General features: G+C 46.0%; 1 protein-coding gene across 4 annotated transcripts in view; it reads left to right on the top strand.

Moving 5' to 3' along the window:
* The first annotated feature begins 769 nt into the window (after positions 1 to 769).
* mtcl1 (microtubule crosslinking factor 1) overlaps positions 770 to 15,040 on the top strand; it is a 90,226-nt gene continuing 75,955 nt past the window's right edge. For all 4 annotated transcript variants that reach the window (XM_084057745.1, XM_084057744.1, XM_084057743.1 and 1 more), the window contains exons 1-3: positions 770 to 2,392; positions 10,628 to 10,852; positions 12,186 to 12,344. In XM_084057745.1, the coding sequence (XP_083913871.1) occupies positions 1,409 to 2,392; positions 10,628 to 10,852; positions 12,186 to 12,344 (1,368 nt within the window). In that variant the 5' untranslated portion in view covers positions 770 to 1,408. The remainder of the gene's footprint in view (positions 2,393 to 10,627; positions 10,853 to 12,185; positions 12,345 to 15,040) is intronic.

The raw sequence follows: 15,040 nt of genomic DNA, 5'->3' as shown, positions 1-15,040 counted from the left end.
GAATGACAAACCACTAGCTCTCAAAGGGGTCCATGTATTTGGACCCTTATGGGACTGTAACTCTGAGTGAACAAATGGAACCAAATGGACCATTACAGGTCCATTTGGTTCCATTTGTAGGCATCAATTTGAGAGTGAAGCCTACAAATGTGTAGGTTTCACTTGATTAACAGGATTTCACAGTGTAGATTTTTGTTGCAAGAAAAATTATCAAATGGTAGTCGGTGGCCTAATGCATATCAAACTGGGAGACCTTGAAATTCAAAAGGTTGAGAATCACTTGAATACATCTCAAAGGTGCCAAATCTGTCAGAAGATGCTGCTGTATGATGATATGAACTGCTGTAAATAGCCTTGGTTTCCTTTAAGAATCACCAGCCTGTGTGTGTGTGTGTGTGTGTGTGTGTGTGTGTGTGTGTGTGTGTGTGTGTGTGTGTGTGTGTGTGTGTGTGTGTGTGTGTGTGTGTGTGTGTGTGTGTGTGTGTGTGTGTGTGTGTGTGTGTGTGTGTGTGTGTGTGCGTGCGTGCGTGCGTGAGAGATAGAGAGAGTGATTAGGTGCATGCACGCGCACGCAGGCGTGTCTGACCTGCTGCTGGTAGTGCCGACAGAAACGAGAAACGAGGGGAGTGTGTGTGCAGTGCTTGTTGTGTCCAATAGTGTGTTGGTTTGTGAGACAGGCGCGCGCATGCGCCCCGCAGAAATCACGGGCGTCAAGGAGGCTGGTGGAGAGAGAGAGAGGGAGAGAGAGAGAGAGAGAGAGAGACCGCAGCGATCTGCAGATCTTAGATGTCAGAGAGGAAAGGAGGGACGCGGGAGGGACGTGACGGTGGTGGTGGGGGTCTGTCCGGGCGACACGAGGGGGCCTGACAGTGACACACTCGAATCGTTACGCATAACAGAAGAAGGGCTGAATGATGGATCGAGCCTCCGGTTTTCCTGCAACTTAAAGCAGCCTCCTTGCAAGCAGCAGCGACTCACTGCTGCAGATGAACCTGCTGTCTCCCATCCTCTCTCTCTCTCCCTCTCTCTCTCTCTCGCTCTCTCTCTCTCTCTCACACACACACACACACACACACACACACACACGCGCCACCAGCTTTCTCGTTGCAGCAGCGTTTCCTTCAAGGACTCGGAGACACACTGTAGTTGTACGGAACCGAACCCATCCATCATCAGGACCGGGGGGCTCCTCTTGGCACAGAGGGGACTACAATGACAACCTGGTGAATGGATGGCACACGGGATGGAATAAGCAGGATGATGCGTAGCCTCAGGCTGAGGGAGAAAACGGGGTCCGTGGTCCGGTCTGTGAGGGTGTCTGTGGTGGTCCGGTCTGTCCGAGTCAGAGGCTGCTGTAGTAATAATACCGGATTGATCGTTTCTTCCCCCTCCATCGTGTCGGTGTATAATGGAGAGCTCCAACGGCTCTGGGAGCGACACCACTAGCACCAAACCACCGCAGCAGAACCACCAGTTGTTGGAGAAGAAGCGGCTGAACAGAGCGCCCTCCCCGGCCAGACCCTTCCTGAAGGGCTCGTCCAAGCAGCCACCTGCCATCGTGCCCAAATCCCCCAAACTGACCAAGCAGCAGCCCTCCACGTCGGTACCCTTATCCTCCAGCCATGCCCGCAGCTCCAGGCGCCATGTCCCCGGCGGAGGAGCCAAAGACAAACCCACGGCCACGGGGAAAAGTCACGGCAAGTCATCGTCGGCGGTGAAAAAGACCCCCAAGGTCCCACAGCATGGTGCCGCACCACCCTCACCGTCACCGGACCCCAAACCCCAACAAGCCGGCAGGCCGGACGGCGGCAGCACCACCAGCAGTCCGGTCCTCGTTGCCAAAGGCAAGAAGGCGAAACTAGCGTCTCTCTCCCACGGGCCGCTGACCAGCCTGCATGGGTCTCCGATCCGGGTTCCGACCGGCGCCGCCTCGGCTCTCAGCCGGGTCAGCCAGGGGGTCAGCGGCCAGACGGACAGCAGCTCGGACCTGTCCGACTGTCCGTCCGAGCCGCTGTCGGACGAGCAGCAGAGACAGGCGGCGGCGGCCGGCGCGAACAGCGACGCGGAGTCGGCGGGGAGCGGATCCAGCGACAGCAGGGACCATCAGGGGGGAGCGGATCATCCTCCTTCACTGCAGCGGGGAGCAGCGTCCTCTGAGGCGGCCGGGTCGGGCTCTGCTGCTCGGTCCGAGGCTCATCATCACCATCACACGACCGCAAAGGGAAGCCAAGGAGGCAGCATGGCCGCACAGCAAGACAAACCATGCAAGCAGGACAACAAACCTCCGACAACAAGCGCACAATCTGACCCGCAAGGAGGCACCAAGGAAGTCCCGGAGGAGGATTTACTACGGGAGATAGAAGACCTGCGTTCTGAGAACGACTACCTCAAGGTAGGCTATATATTACTGCTGCTGCTCCATTTGCGTTTATTTAAAAAAAAGTTTAATTTATTCCTTTAGTTTTTAAGGGCCATCATAACTCTGAGGGTGTACAATTTGATTCCATGTGTACACCCTCTGAGTGTACAATTTGATCCCATTTGTACACTCTCCATTTGATTCCATTTGTGCACTCTCAGAGTTACAGATCTATAAAGGGTCCATTTGGAACCCTGCAATTGATAATGGAAAGAAAAAGCTGTCAGCTATTACAAAATGTACCAAATCACATTATGCATAATATGATTTTTTTTTTGGAGTTAAGCCTATAATGCTGTCATAACCTAAATGCATCTCCCTGCACTGCTGTCTGTTCTGTCAGCTCACTGCTGGCCGTCTGTCGACAGCACATCCATCATGTCTTTTTATTTACAGTATAAACCTGTCTCTCTCTCTCTCCAGTCCATAGTGGATTTTATCCTTATACTGATCAATGAAGCTTTGCACACTGGATGCCCCCCCCCCCCCCCCCAGGTTTTGACATTTTGCATTGGAATCGAAGGCAGTATCGTTGTTCACACGCTCTTTTGGGTGTTCCGTTCATATTATGAACACCTTGTACCCACCAGGGTGGCTGTGGTGGAGGGTGAATTAATGATGTCAAGTTCAGTTTTATTGGTGAAATGTGTTTACCTACCTGCCCTATAAACATAACATTTCAGAGTATAGCCCAACCCCCCCAAACCAATCAATCTCACACACACACACACACACACACACACACACACACACACACACACACACACACACACACACACACACACACACGTACACACGCACACACGCACACACTATACTGTATGAAGATATGTCTTGCGGGAGATCATGCAGAAAACTATCTGGCACTAATTTTTCATTTGGGAATATTTAATGGATTCATCATCTGCATGCAGCATGTCACCATGGGATTTCCCTCACTTGATCACATCTCCCTCTCCCCATCAGTCTCTCTCTCTCTCCCCATCAGTCTATCTCTCTCTCTCCATCAGTCTATCTCTCTCTCCCCCCCATCAGTCTCTCTCTCTCTCTCTCTCTCTCTCTCTCTCTCTCTCTCTCTCTCTCTCTCTCTCTCTCTCTCTCTCTCTCTCTCTCTCTCTCTCTCTCTCCCGCTCTGCCTGGATAGACAAGAGAGTTAATCAGCTTTACTGGCTTTCGCCATAATGGCTCAATCCCATAGGACTTGATAGCAGTCAGATGTCCTGTGTGTGTGTGTGTGTGTGTGTGTGTGTGTGTGTGTGTGTGTGTGTGTGTGTGTGTGTGTGTGTGTGTGTGTGTGTGTGTGTGTGTGTGTGTGTGTGTGTGTGTCAGGGGGGCTGTCTGTCAGTCTGGCAGCTGGGTTTCAAAGCACTGCTGAAAGAGACCCCTCCTCCTCCTCCCTCCCTGGGAGTCCCCACTTCTACTGCTTCTGTTTGTGAATTTTGCATCAGTTGTTTCAAAGGATGGAAGCCGTTTCAAAGAGCGGCCTCGATTTCAGTCGCAGCATCCCATATAGCAGTGGTTCTCAAACTTTTTCATGTCAAGGACCCCCAAATTGACACTTATTAGCCCGCGGACCCCCATTTTAAAAGATATGCCAGGGACCCCCATAAGAGAGTTTTTTTTACGGCTCTAGTAGTGATTTTCAACCATTTTAATTTCAAGGACGCACAGTTTGACATGCATTAGGCTACGGACCCTCATTTAATGGCATTTCCATCTCTGGGACCCCAACTTATATTTTAAAATCAATGTTAATTTAACTCTGAGAGTGTACAGACCCATAAGGGTCCATTTGGTTCCTAACTATCTATCATTTAGCTGGGTACCCCCCGGAACTCCCTCAAGGACCCCTGGGGGTCCCCGGACCCCACTTTGAGAACCAATGCCATGTAGGTTTGGGATCTGTAACTGGAGGAACCGGTTACAACAGTGAGGAACCGGAATCGGTTCCATCACATTTGGGACCGTTTCCGTAACCGTTTTTTATCACACTGTCAGAGCTGGTACATGTGGACTTCACATCTGCTAAAGTCAGGGGATCAAATGATTGTGATGCTGTATTAACACATTTTGCTGGGGACCCCCTGGAACCCCCTCAGTGAACCCCTGGTGGTCCCCGGACCCCACTTTGAGAACCACTGCTGTAAGGGTCCATTTGGGCTGCTGTGTTCCTGGGGCCGCACATTGAGAACCAGTGTGTATCGACCCAAAATACCCCACATGCACACACAATTCAATTCAAAGGGCTTTATTGGCATGAGAAAACATACGTTTACATTGCCAAAGCAGAAAGCACAATACAACAATACAGCAATAAAACAAAATAGCAAAAAATATGTACATTTGAATGTCATTTGAATCTTCAATAGATCAATTTCTATGCACCAAGATCACTGGGTGCAGGTCTAGTGCAGGAATATACACAATGATTAGTCTTTAGGGTGGTTGTGTTCCGTTTGATATCCTTCTCCTATCACAGCAACTCACGAATCTTGCTGCTGTGTTTGCACATTGTTGTACTTCGCCCAGCAGATATGGGAGTTTTTTGTCATTGGTCATGTTTTCAAAATCTCTGTGTGTGGTTGTAATCTGTGGGAATTATGTGTCTCTGATGTCTTGGTACAATGGACAGACGGTTAGGAAGTGTAGCTCGGTTTCCACTTCCACTTCACACACACACACACACACACACACACACACACTGGCAGAGAACCAGTTCTATTCGTGCTGCTGACAGCAAAGGTAATTTAAGGCTGATGATAAAGTAAAAGTTAACTTACAGTTACTACACCACTAAGGATTTCACTGTGCAGCATGTGTGAGTTGTGAGCAAAGACATCGTTGTTATTCGTTCTCTAATTAGTCTCAGCAGTACCAGGCTACAACAACAGACTTAATAACAGGCATAAGGAGACATGCTGCTGGTGGTGTTAACGTAGTATACTATACACACCCTCCAGGATAATGCAGTGATGCTCCCCAGTGTTGCCAGATTCTGCGAGAGAAATAAGCGACCAGGTCAATGAAAACAAGCCCAATAGAAGCGACTAATAGGCCTCATGAGCACTTTAACCTATATATTATGCATTGGCTATTTGAAAATAGCCGATCTACAAGCTCTCAATGTGTCGCGAATCGCGATGCGATGTGTTGTAGATCTTGTAGATCTGCTATTTTCAAAAGAATCTTGAAAAAAAATGACACATTTAACAACACAAATCTGATAAGGGGGTCCCTGGCACAAAATATTTTTAGATGGGGGGGGGGGGGGGGGGGGGTCCGTGGACAAATTAATATTAATTTGCTTGACATGTAGATGTTTGAGAACCACTGGTTTTTAAACAGCATTAGGAACCAAGCCCAAATAAGCAACTATACTTTAGAAACAAGCCTCAAAAAGCGCAAAAAAACGACTTAAACCAGCCCAAAGTCGCTTATAATAAGCATACATGGCAACACTGATGCTTCCCAGACAGACACACTCCTAGGATAGCTGTCTGCCTCAGGCGCGCACACGCTCACGCACACACACACACACACACACACACACACACACACACACACACACACACACACACACACACACACACACACACACTTCACTTCTTGTAACCTAGCCATTGATTGGGTCAAGCCCTGCAAATGGTCATTAAGCTGTTGCCCTCCAGGGCTTCCCTCAGTTGACAGGGGGGTCCATCGTTCCTAAATGAGGATAGATTAGGTTTTTGTTAATTCAACCTCAACTTCAACTACTTGAGTTTATTGTTACGTCACAAGTACAGTATTTACACTCCTTTTTACAGGTATAAAAGAGTGAGTGAAATTCTTTTGTGCAAGCTTTCTAATATTAATTGCAGCACATTAAATAAAGACTAAGAATAAAAGTGGAAAAATAAGAGTGATCCATGGTCTAAAGGTATGTCGTATGTACAAGGCTCAGACATGGTATAGTGCTGTAGTGTAGTGCAGTGGTTTTCAACCTTTTTCGTGTCAAGGACCCCCAAATTGACACATATTAGCCCACGGACCCCCATTTGAAAAGATATGCCAGGTACTCAACCATTTTGATTTCTTGGGGGGCTTAATCTACACTTTATCATCATCATCAGTGTTCAGAATCAGAATCAGACCAGAATCAGGTTTATTGTCACATCACAGGTTTACAAGGTAAAAAAGTGGGTGAAATTTGTTTTTGTACAACACTCCCATCGCAACGTTAAATTCCGTAGAAAGAAGAGTGGGGAGAGAGAAAAAGAAGAGGGGTAGGGGGTTAAGTGGGAAGGAGATCAACAGAGAACAATAGAAGGCCAAAAAAAACCTCATTTAACTCTGAGAGTGTACAAATGGAACCAAATGGACCCGTTAGGGTCCATTTGGTTCCATTTGTACACTCTCAGAGTTACAGACACATAAGGGTCCATTTGGTTCCTAACTATTAATTAGGCTGGGGACCCCCTGAAACCCCCTGGAACCCCCTCAAGGACCACTGGTGGTCCCCGGACCACTGGTTGAAAACCACTGGTGTAGTGTGATCACTATGTTCTGCATATATTAGCTAACAAATATCAAAAACACATATCAAATATACATAACGTTGTGCATGTGAATGGAAATTACATTAAAGAATAAGAATACAATTGAAAAACAAGAATGTAGATAAAGCGTGTGACAGTGTTCTGCAGTCTCTTGTAACAGCATATCAATAGAACTGATATTAAACATACATAAATGTATGAGAATGTATCTATGGTCACTAAGTAATTGATGGCCCCTCATGCATTTCCCTTCCAGCATCTAGTTGTATTTTTTATCAGGTGCCAGGCAGGCGCTTGTCTATACCTTCCCGAGGGAAATCTATTGAGAAAACTCATTTCACAGGACAGGGAGTCCAACAACTGATATCTAAAAGGTTGGAGAGTAAACTCCCCAGACAACTACTGATAAAACCTCAAACCAGGGGTCTTCAACAGGGGGTCCGGGACCCCTAGGGGGTCCTCAGAGTTACTATAGGGGGTCCGCCAAATCTTTTGATATGATTTTTTTTTCTTTTACCTTAACCACTTGAACCCTAGCATCCCTTTTCTGAGGAGAACTTTAGCCAAAAATACCAGATCTACAAGCAGATCTCGCGCTGCGAGGCGTTGTGAGCAAAAAAAAAAGTGCTCAGGAGCCGAGATACAGCCTTTTTCAGTAAGAAGTTAAACAAAGAGTGAATGGAGCAGCACATTTTCAAATCATGATACCTTGGGTTCAGAACATTTTTTCCCCATGTTTCCCTCATGTGGCACTTTCTTAGTTTTTTGTAATTGTTGAACCAATGAAAAGTGTCAACAAGAGATTATGACTAAATATTAATACCTACATTCTGATTGAATCCAAACACGTGTTCCTTTTTTTCCCCTCCATTTCCCGAAAAGTAACGGTTTTGGACAATACAGCTACAAGGTTTCCGCCTGACACAGAAACCATATTGTAGTTGGTTATGTCTGGGGAAGCCGTGATATCACGGCTCAGAAGTTCTTTCATCCTTTACTTCTGCACAGTTTGTTTTTAGTTTTGATAAGAGAGATAAGAGATGAGGAAAGATTGATGTCACAGATAAGAGGCTTATTGCTTCATAAGAATGTTGCATCATAAACCCTTGGAGTGCTAACTGAGCACGAGGGCATATCGTCACTGTCGGGGGCAGAAACCTCCTATCTCCATATTGTAACTTTTTGTGTTTTTTTCCCGTAAATTAACACCCTACTAGATCATACTACTACTGCGTCACACAAAAGCATCAAAAGTAGCAGATGTACAAGCTCGAAACGCGGCGCGGAGCGACGCGTTTCGAGCTTGTACATCTGCTACTTTTGCTATTTTTTCATTTCAATCCTGAAAGGTAACAGTTTTGGACATATGAGTTTTTTTTCCACCCGACTGCGACGATATTGTATCACCACTCACGCAATGTGTCACACAACGTGCAGAACACAGTTTCACCCTGTTTTTGTTTTGTTAGTTGAGTTGAAAGAATTTCACCTTACTGACTCATTCTGCTTGCATTTAATATCGCTATGCAGCAAGAGGCAATGGTTTAAATATCATTCATTAGTATAGTATTATTCAGACTTATATGCAAAGAGAAAAGATCTTAACCAATCTCAGAATAAACTATGTTTTGTAGTACCCACTACCCAGGTTGATTGTCTGCATTCTGAAAATCATGCATTTTGGTCATAGGCGCTGGTTTAAAAAGCTCCAATCCATAACCTTTATGTCCTCTCCAGACAGAGAAAAAGGTACAGTAATTGCAACTGTAAAACACACAGGATTCAAACCTCAGTCTCCTGCACATGGGGAAACCATATATTTACCACTCATCCCAGAGGGAATCCCTCCCTTAGAGATATTGGGAGATATTTGGCTTATGAGCTCCAGGCAGTACAACTTATCAACCAGTAGGTGTCCTACCTGACACCCAGGGCCTTAAATGTCTCGATGGAAGAGTAGAGGGAGATCACGCATCTGTGTCACTTTTTGATTTGAGCTAAAAAAGCATTATTTTACACTTTGGGCTATTCAAAAATAGCAGATATACAAGCTCATAGCGCGGCACCGAGTGCCGCGCTACGAGCTTGTATATCTGCTATTTTTGAAAAATCAAGAAAATGTGTGCAAATTAATATATTTATATTCTTTTAAAGCGAACATTTGTAACTCAAATCCTTGCTTCTGGGGGTCCCTGGAACAAAATACTTTGAGATGGGGGTCCACGGCAAAATACATATAATTTTGGGGGTCCTTGACATGAAAATGTTTGAGAGCCACTGATATAGAAACATAAGTTTTTTTTTTCCAGAAAACTGTTAGGATTTAGAAGACATTTGTAGAATCGGCTTCAGGTCTTAATGGGTTTCCTCTGTATCCAGTTCAATGTCAAATCTTGAGTGATAACTTCAGCCCAGAGCTGTTGTGTCACGCATTCCTATAGTCCCTCCTCTGCATGACATCATCGAGCGAGGGGCTGGGCGTCTCCCTCAGCCTGCTGTCAGCACAGGTGTGGGTGATCTGAATCAGCCCAGCTGCTCCACATCGCCATCAGAACGACGCTTGAACGTTGACTACTGTGTTGGCTCCCTCCTTATAGTTTACAATTTAGGCTCTTAATCCAGAGCGACAGTAAACAAGGTAATACATCAAATTGCATAGAAATAGTGATCTATCAGTCTAAAAACAATATAATATAAAAAGGAAAAATGTATCTGTACATTGAAGCTATACAAAGAAACTATAGGATGCCAGGTCAACAAATGAACCTGGCATCTGTCTACATGACATGCTATCTAGATTACATTTTAACCTTTGCATAAGCCTGCAACTAAGGTCAGCCTAGGGCAAGTGCTACGGGCTGTTTATTAAACCTGAGGCGATTCTTTAAAATGTTTTCTAAATCCTAACACTTTTTTGAAAAAAAATCGAACATTTTTTCCCCCAAGATTTTTCAAAAATAGCAGATCTACAAGCTCATAGCGCGGAGTGCCGCGATATGAGCTTGTAGATCTGCTATTTTTGAATAGCCAAAGAAATCTAAAGTGACACAGATGCATTCCAGGTCTTAAAGGGTTAAGGTGGAGTCTGAAGAGGTGAGTCTTGAGATTACGACGGAAGATTGGGAGTGAGTCTGCGGTTCTAACTGCAATGGGGAGTTTGTTCCACCTTCAAACCCAGTATCTTCCAGCTCCACCCACACCCCTCTTTTTTTTTGGGGCGGTGGGGGGCTTTTATGCCTTTATGGATAGGAAAGTAGGCTGACAGGAAATGGGGAGAGAGAGATGGGGATTGACATGCAGCAAAGGCCGTCTGGATTCGAGTCGAACCCGCGACACGCTGTGTCAGGCTGGATTACCAGCCTAGGTGCCCAGGCGGGTTACGCCGACCGTCCGTGCCACACCCACGCTCCTCTGTCCTCTCCACCAACCGCTCCATCTACCCCCCCCTCCCTGGATGTCCTTCCTACCCCACTCACCTCCCCTCACTCTCTCTAAGGACTTCCCCCAACGTAACATTCTGGTTTATTAAATTTGTCTCCGTGTTCTTTGTCTCTGGGGTACCTGGGGCATATTTGGCTACACAGCATTGTTCGAGCTTAACAAGAACATCACATAAAGGACATGAGGATGATGATCTGCTTGGTTTTTGTGTCTCTGTGTGTGTGTGTCACAGGATGAAGTGGAGGAGCTGCGGGCGGAGATGGAGGAGGTGCGGGACAGCTACCTGGAGGAGGAGGTGTACCAGGTGCAGGAGCTGCGGCGGGAGCTGGACCGCTCCAACAAGAACTGCCGCATCCTGCAGTACCGGCTGCGCAAGGCCGAGCAGAAGAGCCTGCGCGTGGCCCAGACCGGCCAGGTCGACGGAGAGCTGCTGCGCAACCTGGAGCAAGACCTGAAGGTTAGGCGTGTGTGTGCACGCGTGTGTGTGTGTGTGCGTGTACGTGCGTGTGCTTTTGCATACGTTTCTACGTACGTGCACGTCTCTGCATCTCTGCATTTCTTGAGGGCTGTGTCTGTCCACCAAGGCGTTTTTTTTCCTTAGGCCAGCATTATGTTTTGAATAGTTTTCAATAGGAGAGCTGCTGCGTATTTCCACTAGAAATGCCAGCAGCGCGACAAGGCCCTGAGTATCTATTCTGCACTGAGCCATGCACATTTTTATCTGGTCGTAGAGAGTTGAAAAAATGTTTAAACTTTGGGGTTTTATTCAGCTTGGGATCTCAGAGTACAATGCAGTGAGGGTACTGTGGGCTCACTGGCCTGACCTGGTTCTCTGGGCTTTGCATGTTGGTTGGTTGCTGCTCTCTCTGCCACACACAGTTCATTAGGAACGTCAACAGAACCCAGGGGCAGAGGAAAGGGTCCAAACAATGTCTGTGTGCACAGCTTGTTCCAAGTACCAATCCCCTCTCCAGCGGTGTCGTGTCGTGCCTCATTGTGTTCCACTTCCAACTGTCTCTGTGCGTTACGCTGTGAATCCTCCCACCGGCTGAAACTACAACTAGTCAGTCATTATAACAGTTTCCCCAGCACCAGTCAAACTGTCTCTGTGCGTCACGCTGTGAATGCTTCCCGAGATGAAGCCAGTCACTCATTATAAACAGTTCCCAGCACAGTCGAACTCATGACATCATAGCCGGCAGCGCACACACCTGCTCTGACACCAGAATATTACACAGCCGAAGGGAATTTCAACTGTTGTAACAGAAGGTCCTTTAATATAGTTACGTTATCAGATTAGAACATAACAATACTCTGTGTGATGAATCTGTGTGCTCATTTTGTATTATGTTATTTCATTTAAATTGTGGGCGCGCATATGTGTGTGTTTGTGTCTGCTTTTATTTGTGAGGGCCAAATGCTCCCACGAGTATAGTAGAATTTGAGAAATAGACATTTTGAGGACAATATCTGGTCCTCAGAAGACAAATGGTTGTTTTTATGGAGAGCTAGGCTCACAATTGCGAAAAAGATTCATGTTAGGGTTTGGATTGTGTATTTAGAGGTTAGGTTTTAAGGGTTAGGGTTCCAGTGATGCCTGAAGTATACTTATAGTAGCATGCCGGTGTCATGCACTTAAAATAGCTGACAAAGTATAGTAATACGTGTGTGTGTGTGTGTGTGTGTGTGTGTGTGTGTGTGTGTGTGTGTGTGTGTGTGTGTGTGTGTGTGTGTGTGTGTGTGTGTGTGTGTGTGTGTGTGTGTGTGTGTGTGTGCGCATATGAACCCAGGTTGCCAAAGATGTGTCGGTGCGTCTGCACAACGAGCTGGAGAACGTGGAAGACAAGCGCAGCAGAGCTGAAGACGAGAACGAGCAGCTCAGACAGAAGATCATCGAGGTGGAGATCTCCAAGCAGGCTCTGCACAACGAGATGGAGAGGGTCAAAGAGGTAAGGTGACTCATATGAGATTTATCCTCATTCTAGAATTACACAAAAAAAAAACGTTATCACAGCGGCTTACACACCCTGTTACCGTTGCTCACTTTTAATGCCGGTGATTAAGGAATGAACGGATATTATACGGCAGTGTTCGCTGTGGATAAGAGCTTAAAGCAGTGACTCTCAATCTTTCTCTTTTCTAGGATCCCCATTTTTATATGTATTAGGCCACGGACCCCCATTCTTTTTGAGTGGTGCCAACCACTCCTACATTTGACTTTGTCCGTGTGTCCGTATGTCCGTGTGTCCGTATGTCCGTCCGTCCGTATGTTTGAGCACGGCTGATTGGTCAAGCTTCACGTGACACGTGACAATATGTTGTCACGTGTCACGTGACAACATATTGTTGCTGATTGTTGCGGATGCAACCAGTTACACTTTCAAAGGCACCACTCTCTTCACACTGGGTGTGATTTTTATCTCTACGACCCCAATCTACACTGTAAAATCACATTTTAATTTAACCCTGAGATTTGACAAAAATGTAGACCCCTCCTGGTCCCCCGACCCGGCGTTATCCCTAAAGTATGAATGTGTCGGTGCCCACTGGCTGACTGGTTACACTGGCGGCCATAAGTGCGAGCTGGCTTGCCAGCTCAGCGTGCCGTCTGAGTTGGCAGGCCATGGTGGATGGAATGGGTTACCACCTGTTTCGAAATGTAGTTAGCGGGCTTGCTATCTACATAATCTTATAATAACGAGCACATCACTTCCACCCATGATCTGCATACGGTTGGCTTCGGGAATAGCACTCACACTTCCTGGTTTGATCCAAGGAACTAACAATCTAAGAAGGAAAGGACATCTACATCACTAGCAATTCCAGCTGGTAGATTTGTCACGCTGGGATGCAAACTGGAGCCAGAAGTTCCACGGAATGCATTGACGTCAATGAGAGCCAGATGGACTCGGTTCAGGAATATCACACATCATTTGTGAAATGCCGCCTTGTTTTTCGATGTACAGAACATTATATGATTTTATTGAGGCATCTAAAGAGGACAGAGTACTGTATGTTTCTGGGCTATGGGCTGTCATCGTGAGACCGGCCAATTCTTGTGATGACAGCTCACATAGCCCCACTAGAAGAAGCCTTCTCTGTGCTCTTTAAATAACCCTAATAAAATAATATAGTGTGCACATTGGAAGACCAAGACAGCAGGAAACAATGTCTGATTATGTCTTCTTTTATATGCCTGAACCGATTATCTGACCACGGTTGCAATCCTTCAAAAATATAGTTTGTCCATAAGCTGGTCCAGCTGGCTCTCATTGACTTCAATGCATTCCATCGAACGTCCGGTTCCAGTTTGCCTCCTATAGTAGGTGGGTCAGAGGTGCATGCCCGGCGTAGAACCCTTCTCTTTCTCTATAATAAGTTCCATATGGTTTGATCCTGGCTCCATTGCATGTCACCGGCCCACTTTGTCCTCACTTAATACCTGTCTATCTATCCTGAATCACGCTGGATGAGAACAGCTACTGAAAGAGTCTAATCGGAATTACAGGAAGTTACGTTGACGCTGTACTGATACGTTGACATTCCCCGGCCATGAAAACCGCGTTGTGATTGCTGATTGGTCGAAAAAGACCGCTTCTTGGGGGAAGTACATACGACGGAAGTCCTATACAGACACTTTTTGTCATAGGTTGTTACAAGCAGTGGTGTGTTCTAGGTTTTTTTCAGAGAGATATTCATTCCCTGCACGACATGCGCGTGGTCGTGGAGATACGCTAGCACGTTTCCAATGGATGAAATGGTTAGTAAAGGGCTACGCTTGGCTACGAAAATGTTCTGCAGGTCACACTGTGTATATAGCGTAACACGGTAGAACACACCACTGGTTACAAGGCTGTTCTCCGTGTGAGATGAGAAAAGGAGGGGAGCGAGCTTAGTCATGAATAGACTCAATGTTTCATTGACGTCAGGCCCTGAGGGAATTTGATCTATCCCTGAAATATTTGCCTTCAAATGAAGAAACATGTTTATCTTAATAAATGGTGGCAGTTTTGCACACTTCAGAAGTCATTGATTTATAATAGCTATCCAGTCAGAAATATGCTGGAGAGAACCAAACAGATGGAGAGAATCTTAACCCATTAAGACCTGGAACTGTGTCATTTTTAGATTTGGGCTAAAAAGCATTATTTTACACTTTGGGCTATTTTTGAAAATTTGTGAAAATGTGTGCACATCTTTGAATATATATATTTTTAAAGAGAACATTTTTAACTCAAATCTTTGCTTCTGGGGGGTCCCTGGAACAAAATATTTTGATGGGGTTCCGCGGCCAAATACATATCATTTTGGGGGTCCTTGACATGAAAAAGATTGAGCACCACTGATATAGAAACATAGGTTTTTTTCAGAATACTGTTGAGATTTAGGAGACATGTAGAATCGGCTTCAGGTCTCAATGGGTTAACCGAGATGGTGTCTGTCTGTCTGTATGCATGCTGCTGAATGAACGTCCTCAGACCATTGAAAGCTTTTGTCTTCATCTAATTCACTTACTTGCAACAGCTCTTCTTCAGTCATAAAATACAGCAGAAGATTTAAAAAAAAAGAAAGGATTTAGGCCCGGCGGCCACGGCTGTGGGGGATGTTCATTGATACTGTGTGAGTGGTGGCAGTGCAGTGCTGC

This window comes from Gymnoscopelus microlampas, assembly GCF_963454915.1.
Source record: "Gymnoscopelus microlampas genome assembly, chromosome: 5".
Lineage (NCBI taxonomy): Eukaryota > Metazoa > Chordata > Actinopteri > Myctophiformes > Myctophidae > Gymnoscopelus > Gymnoscopelus microlampas.
The sequence above is the reverse complement of the archived record's forward strand: the minus strand, read 5'-3'. Positions and strand labels throughout refer to the sequence as shown.